This window comes from Dendropsophus ebraccatus, chromosome 3 (assembly GCF_027789765.1).
Source record: "Dendropsophus ebraccatus isolate aDenEbr1 chromosome 3, aDenEbr1.pat, whole genome shotgun sequence".
Taxonomy (NCBI): domain Eukaryota; kingdom Metazoa; phylum Chordata; class Amphibia; order Anura; family Hylidae; genus Dendropsophus; species Dendropsophus ebraccatus.
This window is the reverse complement of record NC_091456.1, coordinates 18287854-18314699: the sequence shown is the minus strand read 5'-3', so window position 1 is coordinate 18314699 and position 26846 is coordinate 18287854. Positions and strand designations below refer to the sequence as shown.

General features: G+C 46.8%; 1 protein-coding gene across 17 annotated transcripts in view; it reads right to left on the bottom strand.

The window, feature by feature from the left end:
* LOC138785263 (E1A-binding protein p400-like) overlaps window positions 1-24106 on the bottom strand; it is a 110359-nt gene extending 86253 nt beyond the window's left edge. For 9 of the 17 annotated variants that reach the window (XM_069961019.1, XM_069961023.1, XM_069961018.1 and 6 more), the window contains exons 1-6: window positions 23983-24106; window positions 17035-18377; window positions 13861-13971; window positions 4319-4406; window positions 746-871; window positions 209-597 (exon numbers count right to left, since the gene is read on the bottom strand). In XM_069961019.1, coding sequence (XP_069817120.1) covers window positions 209-597; window positions 746-871; window positions 4319-4406; window positions 13861-13971; window positions 17035-18348 — 2028 coding nt within the window. In that variant the 5' untranslated portion in view covers window positions 18349-18377; window positions 23983-24106. The remainder of the gene's footprint in view (window positions 1-208; window positions 598-745; window positions 872-4318; window positions 4407-13860; window positions 13972-17034; window positions 18378-23982) is intronic. The other 8 variants (XM_069961022.1, XM_069961033.1, XM_069961034.1 and 5 more) reach the window with 4 other exon arrangements.
* Window positions 24107-26846: the final 2740 nt, after the last annotated feature.

The following is a 26846-nucleotide window of genomic DNA, read 5'->3' as shown; positions in this document are numbered from 1 at the left end:
TTTCTTGGCCATGCAAGGTACACAGGAGACACTGCCCTCCCTAACCTCTGTATACACATATACAGCAAATGGTAAAGAAATGGTAAAGAAAACAATGAGTTAGATGATTCAAAATTTCTTTTTTTTCTGCAATAATGTTCAGGTTTAGTATACAATATAGACAGGAATCCTGGATGGTAGAAACCTATGCAAACTCAACCTTCCTTACCTGTTGCTGAACTGTGCCCTGTGTCTGGGATACAGTTATAGGTATCGGAGCATGAAATGCCGGCTGCAGGGACTGTGAGATCTGCGATGGCAGCTGATTCTGGGGAGATACCTGGAGCGGCACCCCCGAGCTCTGTGTTTTGACTTGTACCTGGATCTGAGGCTGAATCTGACCTTCTGTGATTTGTTGCTGCTGTTGTGCCAGGTGCAGGGCAGCTGGAAGGGAAGATATGGGAATGTTGGGAGTCTGCACCCTACCAGGCAACTGTGGAGGAGGGGTATGCAGGCTGGCAGCATTCTGCACAGGGGGTCCCTTGGAGGGATCGTATTGTTGTTGGTTCTGCTTCTGCCCTGTCAGCTGTACAGTCTGTGGAGTAGGAGGCATTCCCCCTGGACAGAAAAACACAAGGAGATTATAAACACACATCTTTTCAAGGAAATAATAGTCAGGTGTAAAGCAGGTAAAAAGAAATAACAAAAATGGTCTATATCTATACATAACAAATAGAAAGCGTTCATGTCAAAAAGATGGTGATACCTTGTGCAGTGGGCATGAGCTGCTGTAGGGATACACCAGATGCCACCCCGGGATGCTGGTAAACCATTCCATGGCGTGTTACGTCAAGGCGCGGTCTCTTGCTAGGGTCTGTGGTGATCAGAAAGACTTCTCTTATTATAAGCAGCAATCATGTCATCGGGGCCATATCAACGCAGGAGACAACAACCGAGCAAAACAGGCAAGTCTTAAAGGGTAAGTATTACTTTCATCAACTACTGACATGTAATAGTGACACATGAGATGAATCTAACCTGCAGATATCACCCTATAGCAAATGGGGCGCTGAGGATGAAGGTAAGTCTCTTACCTTCATCTATGGCCCTGTTTCGCTTTGTTTATAGTTTAATTCAGCATCTAGTAAGGCCGTTTAGAGCACTGGGGGCACAAGATTACACTACAAACTGCATTGAAACAGCACTGAGGATGAAGGTAAGTGGCTTATCTTCATCCTCATTCCACCGTGCACAATAGGGAGATATAATGCTAAGTTTACACGAAACGTTAATTGGCCCGATCGGACGATTAACAATGTCGGAGTAACGTTTTTTTTTTTCATAACGATCAGCGTTTAGACGGTACGATATATTGTACGGAAAAATCGTTTTGCAATAGGGCGCCCGCAGCCGCTCTGATCGCCACCCCCCCCCGCCGCCGCTCCGATCACCACCCCACCGCCGCTCCGATCGCCACCCCACCGCCGCTCCGATCGCCCTCGCCGGCCCGGCCGTGAGCATACATTACCTGCTCCGTGTAGCAGGTCTTCGACATCCCCGACTCCGCTCTTCAGTGCACTGATTGGCTGAAGAGGGGAGCCGGGAATTTCAAACGGCTCCTTTTTAGCCAATCAGTGCTCCTCTTCAGCATTGATTGGCTGAAGAGGATCGAGCGATCGGAGCAGCGGCGGCGATCAGAGCGGCGGCGGGGGTGGCGATTGGGGCGGCAAGGGTGGTGATCAGAGCGGTGGCGGGGGTGGCGATCGAGCCGGCGCAGGGGACTGCGGATGAGCGGGGGGCCAGGCGGCGCCGGACTATCGCGTGACGACTGTTTACACGGAACGATCGGCGAATTTTTAGCGAACGACGAACAACGATTTGATAACATGTTGAAAGATCAAAATGAACGATTTCTCGTTCGTCGTTTGATCGTTCGCTGCGTTTACACGTACGATTATCGTTCGAATTCGATATTTATCGCGCAAATTCGCACGATAATCGTTACGTGTAAACGCACCATAAGCAGGTTAGATTAATCAAACCTGCAAACAGTTTCCCTTTAAATTTGAAGTGAAAATGTCCCTTAGTTCCCACACAGTTTAATGTTACGTCTGTTACAGAAGTAAAAATTAAGTGTCGGGAACTTTTTATTTTTTATTTTTTTTTGCTGATTATGTGCCGAAATATTGATTCTGGCATATATACCAAGTGTTTGGAGGAACGTAAACACCTCAAAAAAGTTTTTTTTTTTTTTAAGTTCTAACTTTTTCTGTAGTACAATAAGGTGGTGAAAATTTCACATTAGGTTAAAAAAAATTGGGAAAAAAAACAGGATTAAAGAAACATTTTGGCCCCTTTTTTTAACCTAATTTTAAATATTTAGATTGTTTGCCTGTAAAACTATGATCTATGGGCGTTTCTGCACATTTGTTTTAGCGATCGGTAGGGGTCTCTACCCCCGACCCAATTGATCAAAACCTCTGACGCTGCTATGATGCTAAGTGACAGTGACTATTGAACTGCATTGCTGATGTTAGAGATGCTCACTTAAAAGGGTACTCCGACAAAATAAATAAATATATATATAATTATTTTTAAATCAACAGGTGCAGGTTCAATACACATCCATATGGGATACTCCATGGTTGGGAGAATTGTATTTTCTGGAGGGGTTTTCCGCCTGGAGAGACACAGGAATTAGGAGAGTAATGCAATTGTATGATGGCAGACAGCTGAAACGGTTTGACCAACTGCAAAGTCAATTTGTACTGCCCCATACTCAATTTTACAAATATTTACAGCTACGCCATGCATGTGAAGCGGAAGGGGAAATATTGGCATCAGACGTACATTATCTGCCACCTATGAACATTGTAGGGGACTCTGAGTCCACTAAGGGACTTATCTCCTGTTTATACCGACATATTATATCCAAGCACCTAGATAGATTTCCCCTTCAGTTGCGGGAGAAATGGGAGGCAGACATAGGCCCTATAGAGGAAGGTCAATGGACAGAAATAATGGAAATGACACCTAAACTGTCCTTAGGGGAGCAGCATAGGCTATCACACCTCTACCTGTTGCACCGGGTGTATCGCACACCACAATTCCTCTTCCGCATAGGGGTCCGGGACACACCCATGTGCCAACGTTGTCATGTTCATGAAGGGGGGATACTGCACATGTTCTGGCGCTGTCCCAAGCTGTTCCGCTATTGGAGAGGGGTGGCGTCGGCCATACAAAAAGCATACTCAGTGGAATTGCAACAGTCTCCACTGGTTTATGTGTTAGGATATGTGGAAGACGTAGCACTACCTGTTGTAGAACAAACTGCAGTAGCCCGTATTCTATTTATGGCGCGTAAACTCATTGCGCAGCATTGGTTGGACGAGACCCCTCCCTCGGTCTCGGAATTTGTGGGGAAGGTTAATTGGCTGATTGGCATGGAGAGGTACGCGTATGAACAACGAAAAGCATCCAAGAAATTTGAGAAACTCTGGGGAAAATGGTTGGCTATCCCTGAACTAGGGTCCACTGGCTCTCACACATAGGCTGGGAGGTGGGGTGGGCAGGGAGGAAGGACGATTTATGCTATCACTGCCTGTACCTTGTCTCCGCTGGCTGGTGGGAGGTGTGCAGGGCATGGCCCAGTCAGGCTACTTGGTCGTGCTTTACATTTAATTGCCCTTGGTGAACATTTTTCAATTGCAGACCCGCTCACGCGGTGGAATGAGGTCGAGAACCGTGGACTGCAGACTTCTATGTATGCTCACAAGGACTTTGGAACTGACAGGACTGAGGAGTGGGGGGAGGGTTAGGGAGGGTAGGGGTCGGAGGGTATGCCCTCTGGGGAGTTTTTGTTTGTTAAAGAAAAAATGCATATATTTCAATAAAAATAATTTGGATTAAAAAAACAGGTGCAGGTTACTTATTAACCACTTAAATTAAAAATCTCAAGTTTTCCAGTACTTATCAGCTGCTGTATGTCCTGCAGGAAGTGGTGTATTCTTTCCCGTCTGACACAGTGCTCTCTGCTGCCACCTCTGTCCATGTCAGGAACTGTCCAGAGCAGGAGAGGTTTTCTATGGGGATTTGCTACAGCTCTGGACAGTTCCTGACATGGACAGAGGTGGCAGCAGAGCGCACTGTGTCAGACACAAAAGAATACACCATTTCCTGCAGGACATACAGCAGCTGATAAGTACGGGAAGACTGGAGATTTTTAAATAGAAGTAATTTACAAATCTGTATAACGTATAGATTTAAAAACAATTGTTTTTTTTCCCGCTTTACTGGTACATGTTAGTCAGTGATAGACTACACCTCGCTGTGGACTTACCTGCTTGCGTAAGGGCTTGTTGTCTTTTAAAGGCCTCGATATCTATGGCATTTGCTGCTCCTACTGCTCCGCTCCCTGTCAGAGACTGCTACGTGGGATAAAATAAAACATATATAACACAAGTTACATGGAATATTTACTCATAGGAATCCCTTGAATCATCGCCATGAAGTAATTTGTGGTTAAATACGGATCATCTGTAAAACTACATGTGGTTTAGCGCAGCGTTTCCCAACCGGGGTGCCGCGGCACACTGGTGTGCCGTGAGAACCCGCCAGCTGTGCCGCGGGATCCCGGTCGGAAATTAGAAACTGTCCCTTTAATATCCCTAGAAGCTGCGGCCGCGCAGCTTCTAGGGATATGCCGATGGATTGATGTTCCGCCCGCTCACACAGTGAGCGGGCGAAACATTCAATCGCGCACAATGTCAGAGCAGGACCTGTCAGCGTCCTGCTCTGACATTGACTCCCATAGGCCGCGGCACTTCATGCCAGCAGCCTATGGGAGGCCGGGACGTGACCTCTCCGGCAGGCGTGATGATGTGACGTCATCACGCCTGCCGGAGGTTCAGTCGCCGCGGCTCACAGGACGGAGCCTGAAGAGGAGGGAGAACACACAGCGCCGATTAGGTGAGTATGATGGTTTGTTGTTTTGTTTTTTTTAAAACTATTGGTGCATATTCTCATACTGCAGGGGGCATTATATGGGGGCATACTGCAGGGGGCATTATATGGGGGCATACTGCAAGGGGCATTATATGGGGGCATACTGCAGGGGGCATTAATATATGGGGGCATACTGCAGGGGGCATTATATGGGGGCATACTGCAAGGGGCATTATATGGGGGCATACTGCAGGGGGCATTAATATATGGGGGCATACTGCAGGGGGCATTATATGGGGGCATACTGCAGGGGGCATTATATGGGGGCATACTGCAGGGGGCATTATATGGGGGCATACTGCAGGGGGCATTATATGGGGCATACTGCAGGGGGCATTAATATATGGGGGCATACTGCAGAGGGCATTATTAATATATGGGGGCATACTGCAGAGGGCATTATTAATATATGGGGGCATACTGCAGAGGGCATTATTAATATATGGGGGCATACTGCAGAGGGCATTATTAATATATGGGGGCATACTGCAGGGGGCATTATTATTATATGGGGGCATACTGCAGGGGGCATTATTATATGGGGCATACTGCAGGGGGCATTATTATTATTATATGGGGGCATACTGCAGGGGGCATTATTATTATATGGGGGCATACTGCAGGGGGCATTATTATTATATGGGGGCATACTGCAGGGGGCATTATTATTATATGGGGCATACTGCAGGGGGCATTATTATTATATGGGGGCATACTGCAGGGGGCATTATTATTATATGGGGGCATACTGCAGGGGGCATTATTACTGTATGAGGGCAAAGCAGGGGGCACTTGTACTCTGGCCTCATGGCCATAGTACGTCTCATTGTACCCCTTTATACTGCAGTTATATGAGCCACATAATTATCAGCACCATATACTGTGGCTATACAGTGCACATCACCACAGTATATGGTGCTGATAATTATGTGCTCATATACGTGGGACTGTATGTATGAGTTTTCATGGGACTGTTATATATATATATATATATATATATATATATATGGGAATACATGGCACTGTATGTATGAGGTTACATGGGATTGTATATATGAGGGGGTTATCCTTTTTTATTTCACTTTTTTTAAAATGAATAATTTATTGAAAGGATCTCTGCCCGGCATATGTCACTCTTGAGGGCTTAAAAAGCAGCTCTTGTGGTGATAAGAAGCTGATTTAAAACCCCCAAGAGTGAACTCCGTGAACTATATGTATAATATGTACTGTTTTAGTGTCATTTTGTGCCATTTTGGTTGGTGGTGTGCCCCGGGATTTTTTAAGTATAAAAAGTGTGCCGCGGCTCAAAAAAGGTTGAAAATCACTGGTTTAGCGGATTATGGAGTACATGGAGAAGTCCTTTGTGCAGTAAAGTCTGTGTTCATGTACAGTATACATACACATGTATTTAGCTGGATGGGAAAACACTGGGCGATACAGTAAAAATCCATAACCATCATTTTTTTATTACTGGAGCTAAAAATGGAATACATGGTTATAGGCGTTAGATAATTTTTTTTAATAAAACAGATAAATGATTAGTATGATTAGCCTATTTTTTATTTTATTGTTTAGCATTTTTGTACCCCTAAAAATTATTAGAAAATATTTTCTGGTCCCGGGCTGTCCCCATAGTGACATCGCAGTCCAATGTACTGTGCAGTGATCAGGCATGGTGGCAGCACCGAGAGGGTTCACTGCTGGCATTGAGGTCCTCTTGACCCTAGCGGATGCGACTGCAGCTATATGTCCACCAGTGATGGTAGAGGCACTGCCTGTATAATCACCCTGATGTAATAGTATGTTAACCAGAAGCCCTCTGATGTGCCGTTATGCCAAGGTGCTGGAATGGGTTATGGTTCTTAAAATAGATCTTAAAGGAGAAGTCCGGTGAAAGAATTTTATTGCCCCCCAAAAGTTATACAAATCCCCAATATACACTTATTACAGGAAATGCTTATAAAGGGCTTTTTTCCCGGCACTTACTACTGCATCAAGGCTTCACATCCTGGATAACATGGTGATGTCACTTCCTGGATTACATGGTGATGTCACTTCCTGGATAACCTGGTAATGTCACTTCCTGGATAACCTGGTAATGTCACTTCCTGGATAACCTGGTAATGTCACTTCCTGGAAAACATGGTGATGTCACTTCCTGGATAACTTGGTGATGTCACTTCCTGGATAACATGGTGATGTTACGACCCGACTCCCAGAGCTGTGCAGGCTGTGGCTGCTGGAGAGGATGATGACAGGGGGATGCTCAGTGTCCCTCCAGTGCCCTGTGTCCCTCAGTGTCCCCCTGCCATCATCCTCTCCAGCAGCCACAGCCCGCACAGCTCTGGGAGTCGGGTTGTGACATCACCATGTTATCCAGGAAGTGACATCACCATGTTATCCAGGAAGTGACATCACCATGTTATCCAGGAAGTAACATCACCATGTTATCCAGGAAGTGAAGCCTTGATGCAGTAGTAAGTGCAGGGAAAAAAGCATTTCCCATAACAAGTGTATATTGGGGATTTGTATAACTTTTGGGGGGCAATACAATACTTTAATAAAAACTTTGTCCGGCCTTCTCCTTTAATATCCAGTGACAGCCACAATGCCCCCATAACAGTGACAGCCACAATGCCCCTATAACAGTGACAGCCACAATGCCCCCATAACAGTGACAGCTACAATGCCCCCATAACAGTGACAGCTACAATGCCCCCATAACAGTGACAGCCACAATGCCCCCATAACGTTGTCAATCACAGGGCCCCCATAACAGAGACATACCTAGTTCCCCTGATAATTGTATGTGTCAACAGTGCCATCACTAGTATTCTTACTAAGCAATAAAGAAAAATCTCTCATGCAAAGTAACCTTCCAAGTGTCCATGCGTAGGTTTCAGTGACATTGCTATGCAGGGGTCACTGGATAATGCCGGGGCATCAGAGATGTCAGTAAAGCCTAGATGCCATTGTTCAGTAGTTATTCTCAGAAAAACAAGGTCTTAAAGGGGTTATCCAGCGCTACAAAAACATGGCCACTTTCCCCCTACTGTTGTCTCCAGTTTGGGTGGGGTTTTGAAACTCAGTCCCATTGAAGTAAATGAAGCTTAATTGCAAACCGCACCTGAACTGGTCTCCAGTAGGGGGAAAAGTGACCATGTTTTTGTAGCGCTGGATAACCCCTTTAAAGCGACTCTGTACCCACAATCTGACCCCCCCAAACCACTTGTACCTTCGGATAGCTGCTTTTAATCCAAGATCTGTCCTGGGGTCCGTTCGGCAGGTGATGCAGTTATTGTCCTAAAAAAATACTTTTAAACTGGCAGCCCTGTGCCAAATGGCCGGGGCTTAGATTGTGTATGCATTAGGCTGGCACAACCTCTCTGTCCCTTCTCCCCACCCTCTTCATCACTAGGAATGATCCAGCTATTCTATTGTCTTCTATTCCCCACCTGTGTCAGCCCGGCACATAGGCTTGATCGTTAAGGCACCTGTGCAATGTTCAGCATGGAGAAAATGGTCTAGGGGCATTCCTAATGATAAGGAGGGTGGGGAGGAGGCACGGAGGGGTGTGCCAGCCTAATGCACAGACACTCTAGGTCACGGCCGTTGGGCACAGGGCTGCAAGTTTAAAAGTTGTTTTTTTTATGACAATAACTGCATCACCTGCCGAACGGACCCCAGGACAGATCTTGGATTAAAAGCAGCTATCCGAAGGTACAAGTGGTATGGGGGGGGGGGGGGGGGACAGATTGTGGGTACAGAGTCGCTTTAAAATAGGTTTTTACATCTCTTCAGTGATCCTAGTTATCTGCACAGTACTATGGGCATAGCCTTAGCTTTCTGCTGTGGATTTTTGGACTTGGATTGGGGCAAATCTGCATCCTGACCTGACAGCTCAATAATACCACCAATCCATCAGATTTGCCAAAAATCAAAACTGTCTGACGTGCTCACAGCGACCAATCTCTCGGCTTTCATGTTACCAGGGTGCGTTACAGATATGAGGTGAGCTGTGATTGGCTGCTTTGTCATTTTCCCCGTAACTTGAAACAAAGACACTGATATCCATGGCCGCTATTATACCCCACCCAGTCTGATGGCTGTCTGGACAATCCTTAGATCGGGTGGCCTGCAGAGGAGAACGGCGGTCTGCCGCTGCCGCTCCTACTGCACGGAGTAAAGGGTAGCAGACCCTTAGGGTAGTATTACACGGGCCCAATAATAACTGTAAACGAGCTCAGATCTGCTAGATCGGCGCTCGTTTACTAGGCCTATTACACGGCCCGATTATCGTTTAACAAGGGCTGCATGGACATAGTTACCGTTCTCCTTCCAGCCCTTGCATAAACTTTATACATTACCTATCCAGGCTGCAGAGCTTCTCCTGCGGTCTTATTCTCCCCAGGTCCCACGCACTGCAGTTTCAGAGTGGCCCGTCTCAGCTGACAGGCCGCTCTGAAGCTGGAGCACGTGGGACCCGGGGAGAAGAAGACCGCAAGAGGAGCTCTGCAGTCTGGATTGGTAATGTATATCGTCAGTCGCTGGCCGTGCACCGCCATTACACGTAGCGATGCGCCCGACAATTATAGGTTAAAACCTATATCAACGATCCATTGCTCGCCCCCGTTTGTGCACATCTCCGCCCGTGCCATAGAATGGAGTATTCTATGGTCGGGCGAATTCTGCCATCTGCCGTAAGAATTGACATGTCAATGCTATCGGTGGACGGCGGAATCCATCAGGCCACAGAATGGAGTCTATGGCACTAGTGGAGATGCACACAGGCACGAGAGACAAAATCCGCGGAAACTTTTCCATGCAGATTCCTCCGCCCTTGCCTATTCCTTAGTGTGAACACACTCTACAGGCCCTTGCACACTACAAAAATCACGCGGATAAGCTCCAGCGGATTCCGTGTGCTTTATCATCGGCCCATTCCTTAGACTGCATTCTACAGTAGATTCCACTGTCTGACCAAAGAATTGACATGGCAATTCTTTTTTGGGCAGATGGCGGAATATGCCTGAATAGAATGGAGCCTATGGGACAGGCAGATCTTCAAGGTAGGGTTGGGGAGGGGGGGTGGTTCGAAATGAATGGAAAAGACCTTTCCTTCCCGGTGGGTACACTTTTGGCTTTGGCTCAAAGAACGGCCAGAAAAACAGCAGCAGGGTGCCCTCACAATTCCCTTTTGTGTGTCGTTTTTCAGATGTCCAAAAAAACTGCCAATGCGATTTTTTTATTTGTGTTTTTTTCTAACGTTTTTACCTTTATGTCTGAGCTATCTTTTTCTTAGGCAGCTGGCTTTTTTGCTTAAAAAAAAAAAAAAAGCCATGGCTTTTTTAGTGGCGTTTTTCCAAGATTTTAAGGCAGTGTGAAGCAAGCCGCATAGTGGTATGTGGGGTCTGGGCAGGACTAAGTAAGTTGGTAAGTCTTCCGGAACAATAGCTGCCATCTAGCGTCAGCTGTTCTCTGGTTGGCAGTGGTTCACGGCCATCCATGTGACATCACACCAAACTATCGGGTCCATATTGAGTGCTTTTATACTAGCTATAGATACCTCTATAGATGTTCTGGATTTTTTAGAATATGAGAAACACTTGTTGATCACTCACCCAGGTTTAGGTGATAGAAAACCAGAAAGAGAGAAAATGATGGCACAATCGTTCCTTATAGTCGATAATACAGTGCACGGCATAATTTCTACATATCTGAACAATTTACCTGTTTTTGTCACAAGAAACATGTCATATCTACATACTGATATCAAGAGAGTAGAGATGCAGAGTAGAGAACAGAGAGAAGGGACGGGCGGGGAAAAACACGAGAAGAAAGCCAACAAAGACAACTTATGTGGCAAAGCCAAGTAACAGCAGAAGCCAATGGGACTTGAGAAGCGGGGGGGTATGCAGCTTATAGTCACAGCTTTATGTGTATCCCAATGCACAATAGCAGCGGCCTTAAAAGTTCCACTAAACCTAGGAGTCCAATCAACTTATAATAATAGTTATAAAATGAAAAGGTAAAGGAGAGCGCAGCAGATAAATTATGATGGGGCATACATACCATAGAGGTAGGAGAGGGGGGGGGGGGGCAGCTCAGGTTGGTCCTATCCTTTAATTTAACAGGATATTTCTGTATTTTTTTTTTTTCTTTAAAATCAACTGGTCTCAGAAAGTTACATAGATTTGTATTTTACTTCTATATAAAAAATCTCCAATCTTCCAGTATGTATCAGCTGCTGTACGTCCTGCAGGAAGCGGTGTATTCTTTCCAATATGACACAGTGCTCTCTGCTGCCACCAGTGTCTGTGACAAGAACTGTCCAGAGCAGAAGAGTTTTTTATGGGGATTTGCTGCTGCTCTGGACAGTTCCTGACATGGACATAGGTGGCAGCAGAGAGCACTGTGTCAGACTGGAAATAACCAAAAAGTAGCTGGAGTTGCCCTTTTAATAGGTGAGATCCCACAGGTATTACACACAAGAGTGGAGGGAAGTAACCTAAGGATCATAGAACGGAGATGTGGGTCCTCGCCACTTCTACATATATAACCCCAATGGCTGTGTTATTTCCAGCTACAGTATATCTGTAAATTTGGCGTCTTATATGCAGTGTGACCACTACCAGAGCTCACAATGCAACCAGGCTGCTCTGTCAGCACCCTCAGTCTCCCATAAGGACTTTACTATGAGTTTAGTGGACATTTAAGTGGTTGGGACAGAAAGCACAGCGGCATTAATAGGTGGAAACTGTCAATGGAAGGTTTACCAATGTAATGAGAACACAAACGTGGCTGCAGTTTTTAGGATATCCCATTCCTGTGGCGGGTTATCTCCCATTGTTATGAGGCCCAAGAGCCTTGTCATGTGGCCCAAACACGGCTGAAGGAATAAGGTATCTTCTACATGATGGAAGCACACTGAGAGGACATGACTCTTCCTGAAGTTCTCCTTTATTATATGTAGAAGTGTACACACTGTCGGGGAATGTATCCTGGTGCGATGCCGGTTTCCTGGTGTTTCTCTTATTTGTGGTTACACCGCCTCAATGCTTAGGTACATTTTAGTATATGGTACATGGCCAAAATTATTAAGAAGTGTGCGCCTCTTAAAGGGAAGCCCGCTGTTCTCAAAACGTACGGAAGCTGGGAACATAGATAATTGTCTTACCTTTATCCTCAGCCCCGTTTTGGCTAACAACTCACTTTAATCAATATGGAAATTAGGCTGTTTGGTGCACTGGAGGCGGGACTACCACCCTGGTGCACCCATCTGCCCGCTGCTCATCTTCATAAATGAAGAGAAGACACACAGTGGAGAAAAAAAAAGTGCAGGCAGGGGAAACATAATAAAGAATGCATACTTACCGGTCCCCGTGTCCCCACAATGCCCTTCAAATACCGGACCCCAGCTGGCAATATCATGACTCTGCTGATGAGTGCCCCGGTTAGCCAGGACAGGACACAGCAGCAGTCACTGATTGGCTGAGCAGGTGCTTTCCCCCAGGTCGTGATGTACAAGAAAGCAGGGAGAAAATTATTTCCGGCGGGGGTCCTGGAGCCTGTTGACTCGGCGATGCAGGGGCACAGGGACTGGTAAGTATACATTTTTTAATATGTTCCCCACATTTCCTGCCCACAGTGTATTTTTTTTACGGTGTTCTCTTTTAAAGACAAGATTTAGTGAAAATGGTGCTTGAGGTGAAAGTAAGAAAATTACTCAGCATCTTGTGCATTATGAGAACATAGCAGCTTCTAACCTGCTGTTAAGGCCGTATTACATGACACAATATTGAGGAGGAAGCCATCGCCAGCCTGTCAGGTCAGAGCTTGTTTCCTCCTCGTTCCCTGATCGCTGTTTGTGCTATTATAGGCATAGACAGCGAGCAGGGAGGTGAGGGGGGCTGCCTGGATGATCCTTAGATTCGGGCTGGCCATTGAAGTCAGCTGCACTCTGCTGCAGTCGCTGCTGCACTGATCGGGTCGTTTCAACATGTTGAAAAACCACGATCAGCCGATATTGTGCAAATCGACTGCTCGTGGTCTTTCAACATGCAATATTACACTAAACGATTATTGGCCGGACAGTAATCGGCCAAGTACAGCCACTAATAGTTTGGTGTAATAGAGCCTTTAGTTTCCCTTTCAACTTGTAGATTTATTTTTAGCACCAGTCCTGATTATATATATATCTGCTAATATTGTATAGACTGGAACAGTCATAAAATGCAGTCTAGTAGCCATGTTATTTTTCCTCTTTGCATATCGACCATGATATTTGCAGTTTCCCACCTTGTACATGTACATCACCTGCTTGTTAAATGTGTGCAATAAATCTGCTGTCTTAACAAATGAAAAAGTTCAGGTCAATGTCTTGTGCTTTGGAACCTACATATTTTGCTCTTCAAAATGGACAGAAATTAAAAAAAAATGCTTCACGAGAAAAATGAAAAAAATAAAAAAATAGACAAATGCAAGAACCACACATTACTGGTACGTGTGCGAATATCACCCAAAAAAAATGTTGCTCATGCATTTCGATGGGTTGAAAACTTTTGTCATTGGGCCCTTTCACCCCTGAGTCTTGGTGGCAGCAGTGGGATGAGTGTTTAATAGTCGGCGGATCACGTGACCCCCATAAACACGGATCTGCCGCGTCACCCCCCAACTACATCGCCTATTTGGTCAACATTTGGTGCAGTAAATGTTTCTCTCGGGGTGAAGGAGTTTACATGATACATGATGGCCTTTAATATATGGAAGTAGATAGATCTGCTTAGAAAAAAAAACTGGAATGGATGTAAAAAAAGAAAAAAAAAAAAAAAAGGAAATCTGAGATGAGGCCACATTGTAGAACCATCAAAAAGGTACCTGAAATGGCTGCTGCTGGGATGAAAAAGCAGCAGAAACATTGGGAGGAAGCTGGGTTGCAATAGCAACAGGTGTACCAGTCTGCCCATCTTTTCCTGTCACAATCTTTACCTGAGAGGAAATATTTCAAGAAGAGGAAAAATCATTTTGTTTCCTCACCTATATGAATATGGATTCCAATAATCAGACATACAATATTGCCTTTTATGCAATGTCAGGATTAGATTTTTTAAAATTATTATTATTATTATTATTTTTTTTTTGGTCTGTGTCAGTGCACCTAGCAATGATCGACACCGGGTGGTTGTTTGCTCCCGTGAACCTCTAAAAAGGAAGGCAAAGTGGCATGACAGACAGGTGTCACACAAAGGCGCCCCCAACACTTAGAAAGCAATGGATGCTGGAGCGTATAGTTGACCACACAACCCTTGGAAAGGGGGAAGGCTTGAGGAGCACTGCAATAGCAAGAAGTGGGTAAACAATAAGAACAGAGAAGGGAAGAGAGAAAGAAAGACAAGAAAGAAACACAAGTATAGCAGAAATGTATTCACCTGTATCGCTGACTGCGCTGCGGACGCTGGAAGTCTGCTTGGTGGTAGGACAGCCTGACCAATAGAAGCAACGGCCCCCTATATACATTTACTACAGAACCCATATACCAAATGCACATACATAGCCTTACATCACCTGTTTATACCAAGTTTATACTAAATACAGTGAAATTCCCTTAATCCAACACCTGAGGATCTGCAGGACATCGCGATATAATATGGGATTCTACCAGACCAGAAGAACAAGATACGAATGAGAAATAACAATAGTGGCCCATTTTGTATTTGTGTTTCTTTATGAAGCGTCTACAGTAATCCGTAATCTAGAATATCAAATATTCTCGCCCCTTCTGGTCCCTATAATACTGGATTAAAGGAAATTAACTGTACATTATAGTATATAGATGGTCAGGAACGTCAGGACACTGAATGAAAAAACGTTCCCTAAACTGATTTGTGAGCATGGATTGTTCTTAAGGGTGCCATCACACACACCGGATCTGCAGCGGATTTCATTCTGCGGATTAGCAGCGAAATCCGCTGCGGATCCGGTGTCAGTGCATCCCTATGAGAATACATACTCGCAGCAGGATTGACATCCCGCTGTAAGTATGTAAGTTAACCCCCCGGCAGCCGGAGCATACATCACCTCCTCCCTGCTCTGGCTTGCTTTGGGGTTCTCGGCAGGACGTCCTGTTCACGCACTGATTGGCTGAGCAGGACGAGCAGACGCTGGGAACCCCCAAAGCAAGCCGGAGTGGGGAGGAGGTGATGTATGCTCCGGCCGTCAGGGGGGTTAACTTACATATAGAAGCATATTTTGCTGCGAATCCGCAGCGTGAAATCCACTACGCATCCGGTGTGTGTGAAGGCACCCTAAAGGGAAATGGATCAGCAGGCTAAAACAATCCAACCTGCTACTATGTCTCTATAGCGCATGGGGTGCTGAGGATGAAGGTAAGTTTCTTACTGTTTCTGTATACCTTATTAGCAATCAGCCCCCTGTCAACCGGCCTGTTCTAATGGAGTGGGCCGAATCAGTGCACTGGGGGCAGTAGTCCCACCCCTAGTGCACTAAATGCATAAATAGCATAAACAAACAGCCCCGAGGATGAAGGTGAGAAACTTAACACCTTCCTCAGTGTCCCGTGCGCTATAGGGACATATCAGCAAGTTACAGCCTTCTAACCTCATGATAATTTTTTCTTTAACAAATGCAATATACACAACACATAACTACAAATAAAAATGTAAAAAAAAAAATTCTAAACATAAAAATGTGTAAATTATATAAATAAACAAAACACTCAACCATCTAAATGTCAAAAACAAAAAGTGGCTTCCATTCTCGGCCTGTTATGTGGACGGTACTAGGCAGCTAATAGAGGTCCCACCCGTAATACAAAGACACAAATAACTAACAGCCCTTTAATATGTAGCAATTTCTGCAGAACAGCAGGAGATGTGACCTGCCGCTGATTCCACCAAAACTTTATGGTTTCTTCATCCACTGCATATATATGTACATTAAAATCAAAATGTAACCAATGACAATCCCGTTGCGAGTAATCTCATTGATGTGACAGGGAAGGTATCTACTGAAATGCGACAAAATCTGCTGTGGATATGGTACATGTGAACCCACCCTTAAAGTGGTACTCCGGGCTATGTGTATTTTGAGTGTACGGCCGGGGAGGGGGTGGATAAAGAAGCCGCCGGTCACTTACCTCCCCGGTTCCAGCACCGGGTCCCGGATCGCGGTGCCCCGTTCTCCCGTCCGGCTGCCGCTTCCTGGTCTGAGCTGCGGCTTCTCAAGCCGCAGCTCAGACCAGGAAGCAACAGCCGGAAGGTAGAACGGGGGCGGCGCGATCCGGCGCTGGAACCAGGGAGGTAAGTGACCGGCTCCTTTTATATATTTACCCCCTCCCTGGCCATACAATAAAAATAACCCCAGCCCGGAATACCCATTTAAGGAATCAATGTAGTAAAAAATTTTAAGGGATGGGGGGGGGGGGTCCCCTCTTCTGAATCCTCATGTCCTGGTCAGAGAAGAGTAATTATAAAGAGCTCCTGTCACTCTGGAGGACTTAGCCTGGCAGGCATTACACTCTCTCTGCTATGAATGGGTATGGGGAAATCACTCACCTCCACTGTTGCGGCGATGTAGAGCAGGGATGGGGAACCTTCGGCCCTCCAGCTGTTGCAAAATTACAGTTCTCAAAGCTAAAGCATTGGCTGTCCAGGCATGATGGGAAGTGTAGTTTTGCAACAGCTGGATGACAGAAGGATCCACATCCCTGCTAAACCCGAACACAGCTGGGATTCCCCACAGATTACAGCTGATCACTGGGGGTCCCTGAACAGGGAAAATTTTTGTTTAGCACATCATCTGGGGACCATTTTAACATCTAGATTTTGCATTTATGTCATAGATCCTAGAACCCTAGGTTCTTGATGACATTGGTCATAGGTACAGTATCCTCATGTACATGCATCAACATAATGCATAAAAGGCAGATTTTAGTGTAAGAAAGAAGATTGCAACAAACTAGGAATGAAATGGTTAATAAGAGCCAATACATATCCCTATCAGTATCTCACAATGGAACAAGACGGCTCTTACCTCATCATTAATAACCTCCGATTGTTCTTCTTCTTCCTCCTCCTCTAGATCCAAGTCATTCTGTCTGAGGTAACCCTGGAGACCCATTGACGGTTTCTTTTTGAAAGCCAAAAAATCCATCATGTTCCCTTGAAAGTGTTGCAGGAAAAACAGCTCGATAAGGTAATCTTTAAAGTTTTCCTTCAGCGCTTTCATAGTCTTGTGATGATGCTCCAGACACTGCTTCCTCATCTGGGCGTCCTCAGCGTTGGCCGGTGGGATCTCCTCAAGTTTTTTACTTTGTTTCTTCACTGTCTGAGTAAGGGGAAGACTAGAGAGTCCCTGTGGACCGGACATTCGCGATGGACTTGTTGGCGTTGGCGGCGTTGTTATGCCAAAAGATGTACCCCCTGCTACTCCTGCTATCATTCCTCCCGAAGTCCTATCGAAACTAATGGTTCTACCCAGCTGCTGGCCGTGGAGAACCTGTTGCTGCTGAATGAGTTGTCCCTGTATAATACTGCTTATCTGTGGCGGTAGATTAGTTGTGGTTATGTGGCCTGGTGTGGTCAGCGTCTGCATATTGGCTCCACTTGCCACGGGGCTTTGAGGTCCGAGGTGATGAATAGTTCCACCGGTTTGAGAATGTGGCTGTGACAGTCTACGTTCTCTCATGCTGGCCTGTGCCGCCCCAGATGGAAGCTGTACCTGTGCTGTGGCTCCCTGTGTTAACTGTGCAAGGCCAGATCCCTCCTGAAACACAAAGTGACCTCCATTCGAAGGGCTCAAGCTGATCTGTCTGACAAGTACACTGGCGTCCACGAATCCACGTGTGGGACTCTGGCTACACATTCCCAAACTGGCTCCGGCTGTGGCTGCTCTGACCCCCTGTAATGCTTGGATTGGCACGGCATTGGGTTGCGTCGGACTTTGAGTCTGTACCTGTTGAGACATTGGGGACGTAACCTGAATATACGATGGAGAACCATGCTCGAATCTCCTTGGCTGGGAACTAAACTGAAATCCAGGAGAGGCCGGGTTAGGGATAGGCAGTGGAGTCAGCGTTATCTGTTGGTTTCCCGCCACCACCTGTCCTACGTTCTGTAGGGTAATGTTCACATTTTGCCCGGCAACTGGATTACGGCTCATTATTAACTGCTGTATTTGGTAACTAGGGGACTGGGGTCCGGGAGAGCTGACTGCTGGTGCAAAGGATGGAGCAGGAGACTGAGGCAGATTGGTTTGCATTGAAGATTCCTCTCCTTCATTGCCAGTGAAGGACCTGGAGCGCTGAAGCTGTCGTGTAGTGTTTGGGGGGCCGTTACCATGATGCATTTTCTTCTTTTCTCAGCTTTACAGGCTTCCTGAAACAGAAGGAGGGCAAAAGAAGAAAGGTTAAAATCGTCCATAATAAAAATATTCGCTATGCGCACAGATGTCATGAGATCCTATTGGGAACGGGTTATTAGGTAAAGCTCTGTTCACAATGACATCAAGGCTTCAGGTTTTTAACATAATACAAAAGGGGGGAGATTTATCAAACATGGTGCAAAGTGAAACTGGCTCAGTCGCCCCTAGCAACCAATCAGATTCCACCTTACATTTTCTAAAGAGTCTGTGTGGAATGAAAGGTGGAATCTGATTGGTTGCTAGGGGCAACTGAGCCAGTCTCACTTTACACCCTGTTTGATAAATCTTCACCCATAGTGCCTAAAGCTAGCCGTACATATTAGATGTGTCAGCCAAACCAATCCCCCTACCTCCATGGCAGATATCAGGGGAGAGAAGGATTGAGCATGTTGGGTTCCAAGTGCCCAATCCTTTTGTTGTATACTGATGTTTTTTCATCCATCTATCAGCGCCGGTCTCTTATCTTATCCCCTTAAAGGGAAATGGAGAGTACATATATGAATATAAGCATACTGCCGATCATAGGAGCATTGCATACTTACCATTCGGAGTGCCCTGTGACCCATATTAACGCTGCCAATTTCCCTTTAGAGGAGAAGTCCGGACAAATTAAAAAAATAAAAAAACACAGGGGGTGTGGGAACTATACTTACTGATTCCTGTGCTTTGACAGCGCCGCAACCCGCCCTGCTCCTGGACCCCTGCCAGGATTCTCCATCTCTCCCCCCTGCTACGTCCCCACTCGGCTGATGGATGCCCCACTCAGCCAGTCAGTGACTAGGGCAGTCACCGCTGCAGTCACTGATTGGCTAAGAAATGGAGAGAAGGTCGAGCCGGGTCCGGGAGGCCAGTGATGCAGCGCTGCGAGGGCACAACAACCGACAAGTATATGTTCCCCCCAATCCCCTGCCGACAGTGTAATTATTAATGTTGCCAGACTTCTCCATTAAGGTCAGAGCTAATTTTTGTACTTTAGTTTTTTAGTTTATTCTTTACATTTTGAAGGGGGGGGGGGGGGGGCCTTTATGCCTTTCACCCTATGGTCAAACTGTCATGTTAAAGGGACATTTGCTGAACCTGGGAGGACTACTTGGCCACCAGATGCTGCAAATGGGGACAGCTCAGGGGGCCCAGTGTATTGCATGAGCAGGCCATGGGGCCCCGATGCAGCCATGGCTGCTACAGTGGTAGTTACACCCCTGCAGCCATGGGCAGATAAGACAATATTAGTGACGTCATCACTGGTTGCTTGTAGCTGGACATCACCAAAATACTCCAATGCTTGTTACTCAAGTTGAATATTTTTTGATACTCGAGTGCTCGATTCAAGTCACAAGCCCCACTGAAATCAATGGGAGACGCGAGTATTTAACCTGGTGCCTCCAGCTCGGCAGCAGTAGCGGTCTGTGCTGTGTTGGTAGGGAGGGGAGCAGGGAAATTATACTTACCGTTCCAGTCTTCCATCTGTCTTCACTATTGCTGTTCAGCCAATCAGCGGCTGCAGTCCCACCTCAGCCAATCAGCGGCTGCAGTCCCGCCTCAGCCAATCAGCGGCTGCAGTCCCGCCTCAGCCAATCAGCGGCTGCAGTCCCGCCTCAGCCAATCAGCGGCTGCAGTCCCGCCTCAGCCAATCAGCGGCTGCAGTCCCGCCTCAGCCAATCAGCGGCTGCAGTCCCGCCTCAGCCAATCAGCGGCTGCAGTCCCGCCTCAGCCAATCAGCGGCTGCAGTCCTGCAGTGAAAGTTGTGCTCGTTAAGCTGTTAGGTGCACTGGTGGCATGGCTCCCGCTCCTCCAAGCACTGATCCAGCCGATCGCCTAACAGACGGATTACCGATGCCTCACGATCAGACTGGTGCTGGAGGGGCAGTATCCATGCCCACAGTACTCCTAACAGCTTACCGGAAACAACAGCACAGGAATGGCGCTGAGGATGAAGCTAAAAGACATGCCTTCATCCTCAGCATCCCATGCCCACTATGGAGCTATAAGCAGGTAAAATTTGTCTAGCATGCTGATAGTTCCCCTTTAAATGGGAAGTCTGGGAAAAATAACTTTAAGATATGTTATTGCCCAACAAAAGTTACGAAAATTACTAATAGACACTTATTATGGGAGACGCACTTATGGTATGTTCACACTGAGTAAATACGGCAGAACCCCGCCGTGCTCAGTGTCTTGCAGTGAATGAATGGAAGGCCAAGCGCACGTCCGCTTCCTCCCCTGTCCACTCAAAGAAGTGACATGTGGAGTGGAGAGCAGCGGCAGCGGAGGAGCACACGCTCTCCTATAGACAGGCAATGACACACTGAGACAGGCGGAATTCCGCCTGATTTGCTAAGTGTGAACATACCCGTAGGGTACAAACACACACAACGGATCCGCAGCCGATTTCTCACTGTGAATTTGCAGTGAGATCCGCTGCAGATCCCTGCCCTGTAATGTCTATGGGCAGACATACACACAGCGGGATGTCAATTGACCGCCTCGTTAACCCTGCAGCACACTGATTGGCTGAGCGGGATATCTAGCCGGGAACCCCCAAAGTAAGCCGCATCGCGGAGCAGGTAATGTATAAGCTCCGTCCGGCGGGGGGTTAATGGGGCGGTGTCCTGACATACTCGCAGCGGGATGTCAATCCTGCTGCGAGTATGTCTGCCCATAGACATTACAGGGCAGGGATCCGCAGCGGATCCGTCGTGTGTGATTGTAGTGCATTTTCCCTGCACTTACTACAGCATGGCGTGTTCAGGTCTCTGTCAAGTTGGTGATGTCACGTCACAAACTGTCGGCAGCTTTACAGAGACCTGAACACGCCATGCTGTAGTAAGTGCAGGGAAAATTCCCTATAGATACGTTTCCCATAATAAGTGTCTATTATGGTGCGTTTACACGGAACGATTGTTAGAAGTTTCGCAATAACGATCGCATTTGAGCGATAGTCGGCTGGTGTAAACGCAGCAAACGATCAAGCGACGAGCGAAAAATCGTTCATTGTGATCTTTCAACATGTTCTTTAGTCATTGTTGGTCGTTCGCTAAAAATTCACAGATCGCTTTGTGTAAACAGTCCTTCACCGATTCACCCTGTGTGTGAGATGGGCTTATGCGATCTTAAAACGATAGCAACACCGATTATTTCGTTAGACGTTCGTCTAAACGCTGATCGTTATAAAAACTAAATCGTTGCTTCAAAATCGTTAAACGATCATTTTCATAACTTTTGTTGGGCAACAACATGTCTTAAAATTATTTTGCCCGGACTCCCCCTTTAAGTACAATTTTCTCTAACTTCTCTATCAGCTCTTTATGGGGAACTGTATCAGAGTCTTTGCTGCAGTCCAGACAGGCGATGTCCCCGGCATCTTCATCCATCACTTCTGTGACATAATCAAAGACATCAATGTGATTAGTCTGACATGATCGGCCTGCGGTAAAGCCGCACTGGTCTGGATCCATCATGTTGGTGATTTTTAGTTGATCCATTCTCTTCTTCATTTATTACTACTGCAGATATCAATCTGGAAGCACAGCCGGATATATAAAAGGTAACATATTTTTAAGAATTTTTGCTGATTGTTTTTTTTTTTCCCAATTTCCCATCTTACTGTCTATATTATAAAATAATACTGACACCTTTTTTTTTTTTAATTCCCCTCTAACGTTTTGTTATGTATGTAATGAAGAAAGATGATCTATAAAATCATCTGTATTACGGTAATAGGTGACGCCAGCATATAGATAGCCCCAGTATAAGACAACAGCAGCTCAGCCTCCCCCTCCCTATGGAATGACCTCTTCAAAGGTCACAGAGCATGCTCAGCCATGTTTCCCATTCCTATCGATGGGGCAGGTCCCATTGTATCTACGTCCATGGGGCTTGCTGTATGTCACTGTTGGGGCAAAATGGCTGGCCCATAATGATGTACAAAATATGAAATAATAAAAAGACAATGAGAACACGGAAAGAGATCCGAACAAAGAACATATTTGAGTATCCGGCTTTTATCAGTAAGAAAAATCTAAGCAATACAGGGGTTCTCCAGAAAAAAATAAAATAAAATAAAATCAACTGGTGCCAGAAAGTTATATAGATTTGTAATTTACTTCTATTAAAAAATCTCCAGTCTTCCAGTACTTATCAGCTGCTGTATGTCCTGCAGGAAGTGGTGTATTCTTTCCAGTCTGACATAGTGCTCTCTGCTGCCATCTCTGTCCATGTCAGGAACTGTCCAGAACAGGAGAGGTTTTCTATGGGGATTTTCTGCTCTGGACAGTTCCTGACAGACAGAGGTGGCAGCAGAGAGCACTGTGTCAGATTGGAAAGAAAACATTTCCTGCAGGATATACAGCAGCTGATAAGTACTGGAAGACTGGAGATTTAAAAATAGAAGTAAATGACAAAGCTATATAACTTCCTGACACCAGTTGATTTGAAAAAAAAAATGTAACCAGAGAACCCCTTTAAGAACTGATTATTATCACTTTAATTTCCTTGTTCATACAGATAAAAGCACCGAGTGATGTTACAGTATAAATATAATGTGCAAAGAGCTGTCACAGTGTGGACCAAACAGTGGAAGGATTATAAAAACTATGACATCACATATAAGGAGGCTGGAGATAAGGGAGGGTATGACATCACATATAAGGAGGCTGGAGATAAGGGAGGCTATGACATCACATATAAGGAGGCTGGAGATAAGGGAGGCTATGACATCACATATAAGGAGGCTATGACATCACATATAAGGAGGCTATGACATCACATATAAGGAGGCTGTGACGTCACATATAAGGAGGCTAGTGATAAGGGAGGGTATGACATCACATATAAGGAGGCTAGTGATAAGGGAGGGTATGACATCACATATAAGGAGGCTATGACATCACATATAAGAAGGCTATGACATCACATATAAGGAGGCTATGATATCACATATAAGGAGGCTAGTGATAAGGGAGGGTATGACATAACATAAGGAGGCTGGAGATAAGGGAGGCTGTGACATCACACATAAGGAGGCTGTGACATCACACATAAGGAGGCTGTGACGTCACATATAAGGAGGCTGTGACGTCACACATAAGGAGGATGTGACATCACACATAATGAGGCTGTGACATCACACATAGGGAGGCTGTGACATCACACATAGGGAGGCTGACATCACACATAAGGAGGCTGTGACGTCACATATAAGGAGGCCGGGGTGGGGGCGCACAGGTGGGGGGGGCGGTATGTGAGTGACAGCTCTCCCTCCCTCCCTCTCTCTCCCCGGGAGCAGCTGTCAGTCACGGCCCCGGTGGCGGGCACAGTGCGGCGTATAACCGTATAACGGGTATCATCCTCCTCCTCCCATTGGTGCAGGTGACAGCTGGGCTCCGGGATGACAGCAGGGAGTTGGGCCGGGAGGGGGCGGTGCAGGCCCGGAGCTACGTGAGGGGGCAGGCCTGCTGCCACTGATAGGCCCAGCACCAGGGACAGCGGCCACCTCCGGGAACCCGGTCACCGTTCGTGGGCCCCGACGTTACCGTTTTCTCCTAAGCTAAATGCACTCACCTGTCCTCCCCATCAGTATGTACAGCGGGCGCCTCTTTCTCCTGACAACAGAGCGCTGTACGGAGGCCTGGACAGGACAGGCGGCCCTGACCATTCACGCATGCGCAGGACATCCCAGCGCAGACAAAGGCATCAGCTGAGCTCTGACAAGTAGAGATAGCGGCCAGTGGGCTCGAGCGGGCGGCCAGCAGCGTAACAGCTGACGACAGCGGGACCGCAGCAGGCTCGCCCTGTGCATGAGACAACCGCTGCGGTACCGCACTCTACATGCTTCAGGTTCTATGGTGTGACCAGAGCAGTCACCCCCACCTGTGGCTCTCCACATACTGCTAAACTAATCCATGATGGAAGGCGGCTGGAGGAACACTATTTACAATGGGGAAAGTCAGGATTTAAAGGGGAAGTCCAGCCGGGAAGTGAAAACTCACTGGGGATGATGGGGGGGGGGGGATAAAGAGCAAGTTATAGTCACCTGTCCTGTTAACTGCACAGAGGTGCATCCCGCTCCTGGACCCCCGCCGTCTCCGGCTGATGGATGCCAGAGACCTCCGCAGTCACTGATTGGCTGAGCGGGACCCCTCCGCAGTCGCTGATTGGCTGAGCGTGACACCTCCGCAGTCGCTGATTGGCTGAGCTGGACACCTCCGCAGTCGCTGATTGGCTGAGCTGGACACCTCCGCAGTCGCTGATTGGCTGAGCTGGACACCTCCGCAGTCGCTGATTGGCTGAGCGGGACACCTCCGCAGTCGCTGATTGGCTGAGCTGGACACCTCTGCAGTCGCTGATTGGCTGAGCTGGACACCTCCGCAGTCGCTGATTGGCTGAGCTGGACACCTCCGCAGTCGCTGATTGGCTGAGCGGGCTAAAGCCCCTATTACACGGGGTGACTGGAGGAGAAAACGAGTGCTTGCTCATCGCTCGCTGGCGCCGCTATTACACAGGGTGGCAGTGAGCGGGTGAGTCCGTAGGCGGCCAGCGTGATCACTAGATCGTCCGGGCAGCCCATAGCAGCGGTTTGCTGCTGCCGTTCCTATGCTACGGAGCTGCAGCAGCAGACCGCTGCTATATTAGTCGTTTGGCTTTCAACATGTTGAAAGACAAACGACTGCAACGATTTGCCAACATCGTTCGTGCCGGCTGATCCTTGCATTCTATTACACAGGACAATTAACGACCGATACCATCCGAATACAACCAATAATCATTTTGTGTAATAGGGCCTTAAATCCCACCAGTCTGTGACGTACCCAGAACCAGAAGATGACAGCTGGACGGGGTCCAGGAGCTCCGTACTTTTAACCTCTCTCTTTTCTCCCGCACACACTTATCCCCACCACTCAGTGAGGATTACAGAAGCCCCTGTAGGAGGAGTTACATGGTGGAGGAAGTGCAGTTGAGTTTTAATCAGTTTCTCAGAGAGGAAAGACACAAAACCTACTATTCCTGCTGTAGTTAAGCCAGGGTCTGGCTGATGCCAGGACTCCTGTCGGGGACAAGAAAGTCAGTTCAGTGCTGTCTAGTCTAGGCTCAAGAGTGTACAGATGCAGCAAGAGACAACCAGTTCTTCCACAACTACTACTATACCTACTATGCAGTGCTAAGCACTTTAAAGGGAACACCCTAACCAACGCCAAGAACATGTCTAAAAGCAGGACAGTATCCTGAGCACAAGAGGAACTAGCCTTGATAGGACAAAGCAGCCAGGACTGATGGCCTACATATTCTATTGCGCAGTGCAGGTAACTGAGACACCCCCAGACACTTAGCTACACCCAGATAACCATGACTGGGACTTGTATTACCCTAACAAGACGGGTAGCTTGCAACTGTAGGGCAAAAGGTGGTCAGACCAACGTCTAAACACAACTGCAAATAGACACTTCAATACAAAGTATATCTTAAGGTTCCGGCAGAGCACACAGTTACGTTGGGTTGGAGCTCCTCTGCCTCACTCCTCTCCTCTACGCTTTAAGCACCACTACAACTACCTCTAATCTACTCTCAAACACAATAAGGTCATGCACTAAAAGTCTATGTTAAGATTTATCTATTCCGCAAGAGTGTATTGTGTGATTGAATAACAGTAAAGCTGTTCTATTTTTACATCACTGGGACTCCGCATCCGCACCAGAACCCATACACACACCTTGGGTTATTTTTACCCTTTCTGTGGGTGGCGGTACCGATAGTCCGGGTGGGTCAGTCAGTACTCAGGACTACCATGACAAGAGCCCAAGGGACCCACTACAACCTGGCAGGCTGCTAACCATTCGGGGAGCACAGCCAGCCGCACAAACAAGCAGGAGTCAACATCACAGTGCTGGACAGGCACTGGCGTCACAACACGAACACCTTTGGCTGAGCTGACACCGTAGCAACCAACACACATACAGCAGCTGATAAGTACTGGAAGACTTGATTTTCACTGGAGTGCCCCTTTAATATCCCATTGTGATACGTTCTCTTTTCCTCTGTTTTCTGTAGCTGTGATGTCACATAACTGGTTGCGGACACATTCTGGAACCAACTACCGGTATGAATTATACAGAAGCTACTATGCCACAATATATATTGGCATCCCTTTTTGACAGGTTTGTGAAGTATATCAGCAATGTATTGGTATAACATGGTGTGAACCCAGCCTAAAACTATCCAAGCAGTCTTTACTAAAGGTGTCCCAAAGGTAAGTCCTCTGGAGAGAGCGACGCCGCGTGTCCCCTTCACCAGTCATCTGCTCACTCATAGGAATAAATGGCCTCCATGTCACCTTTATTATACTATACAATAAAGAAGCTTCATTTTCCGAAACCATACCATATACTTTAAGGAACAACCCTGGTGTCAGTAAGCAGCGGTAATAATGG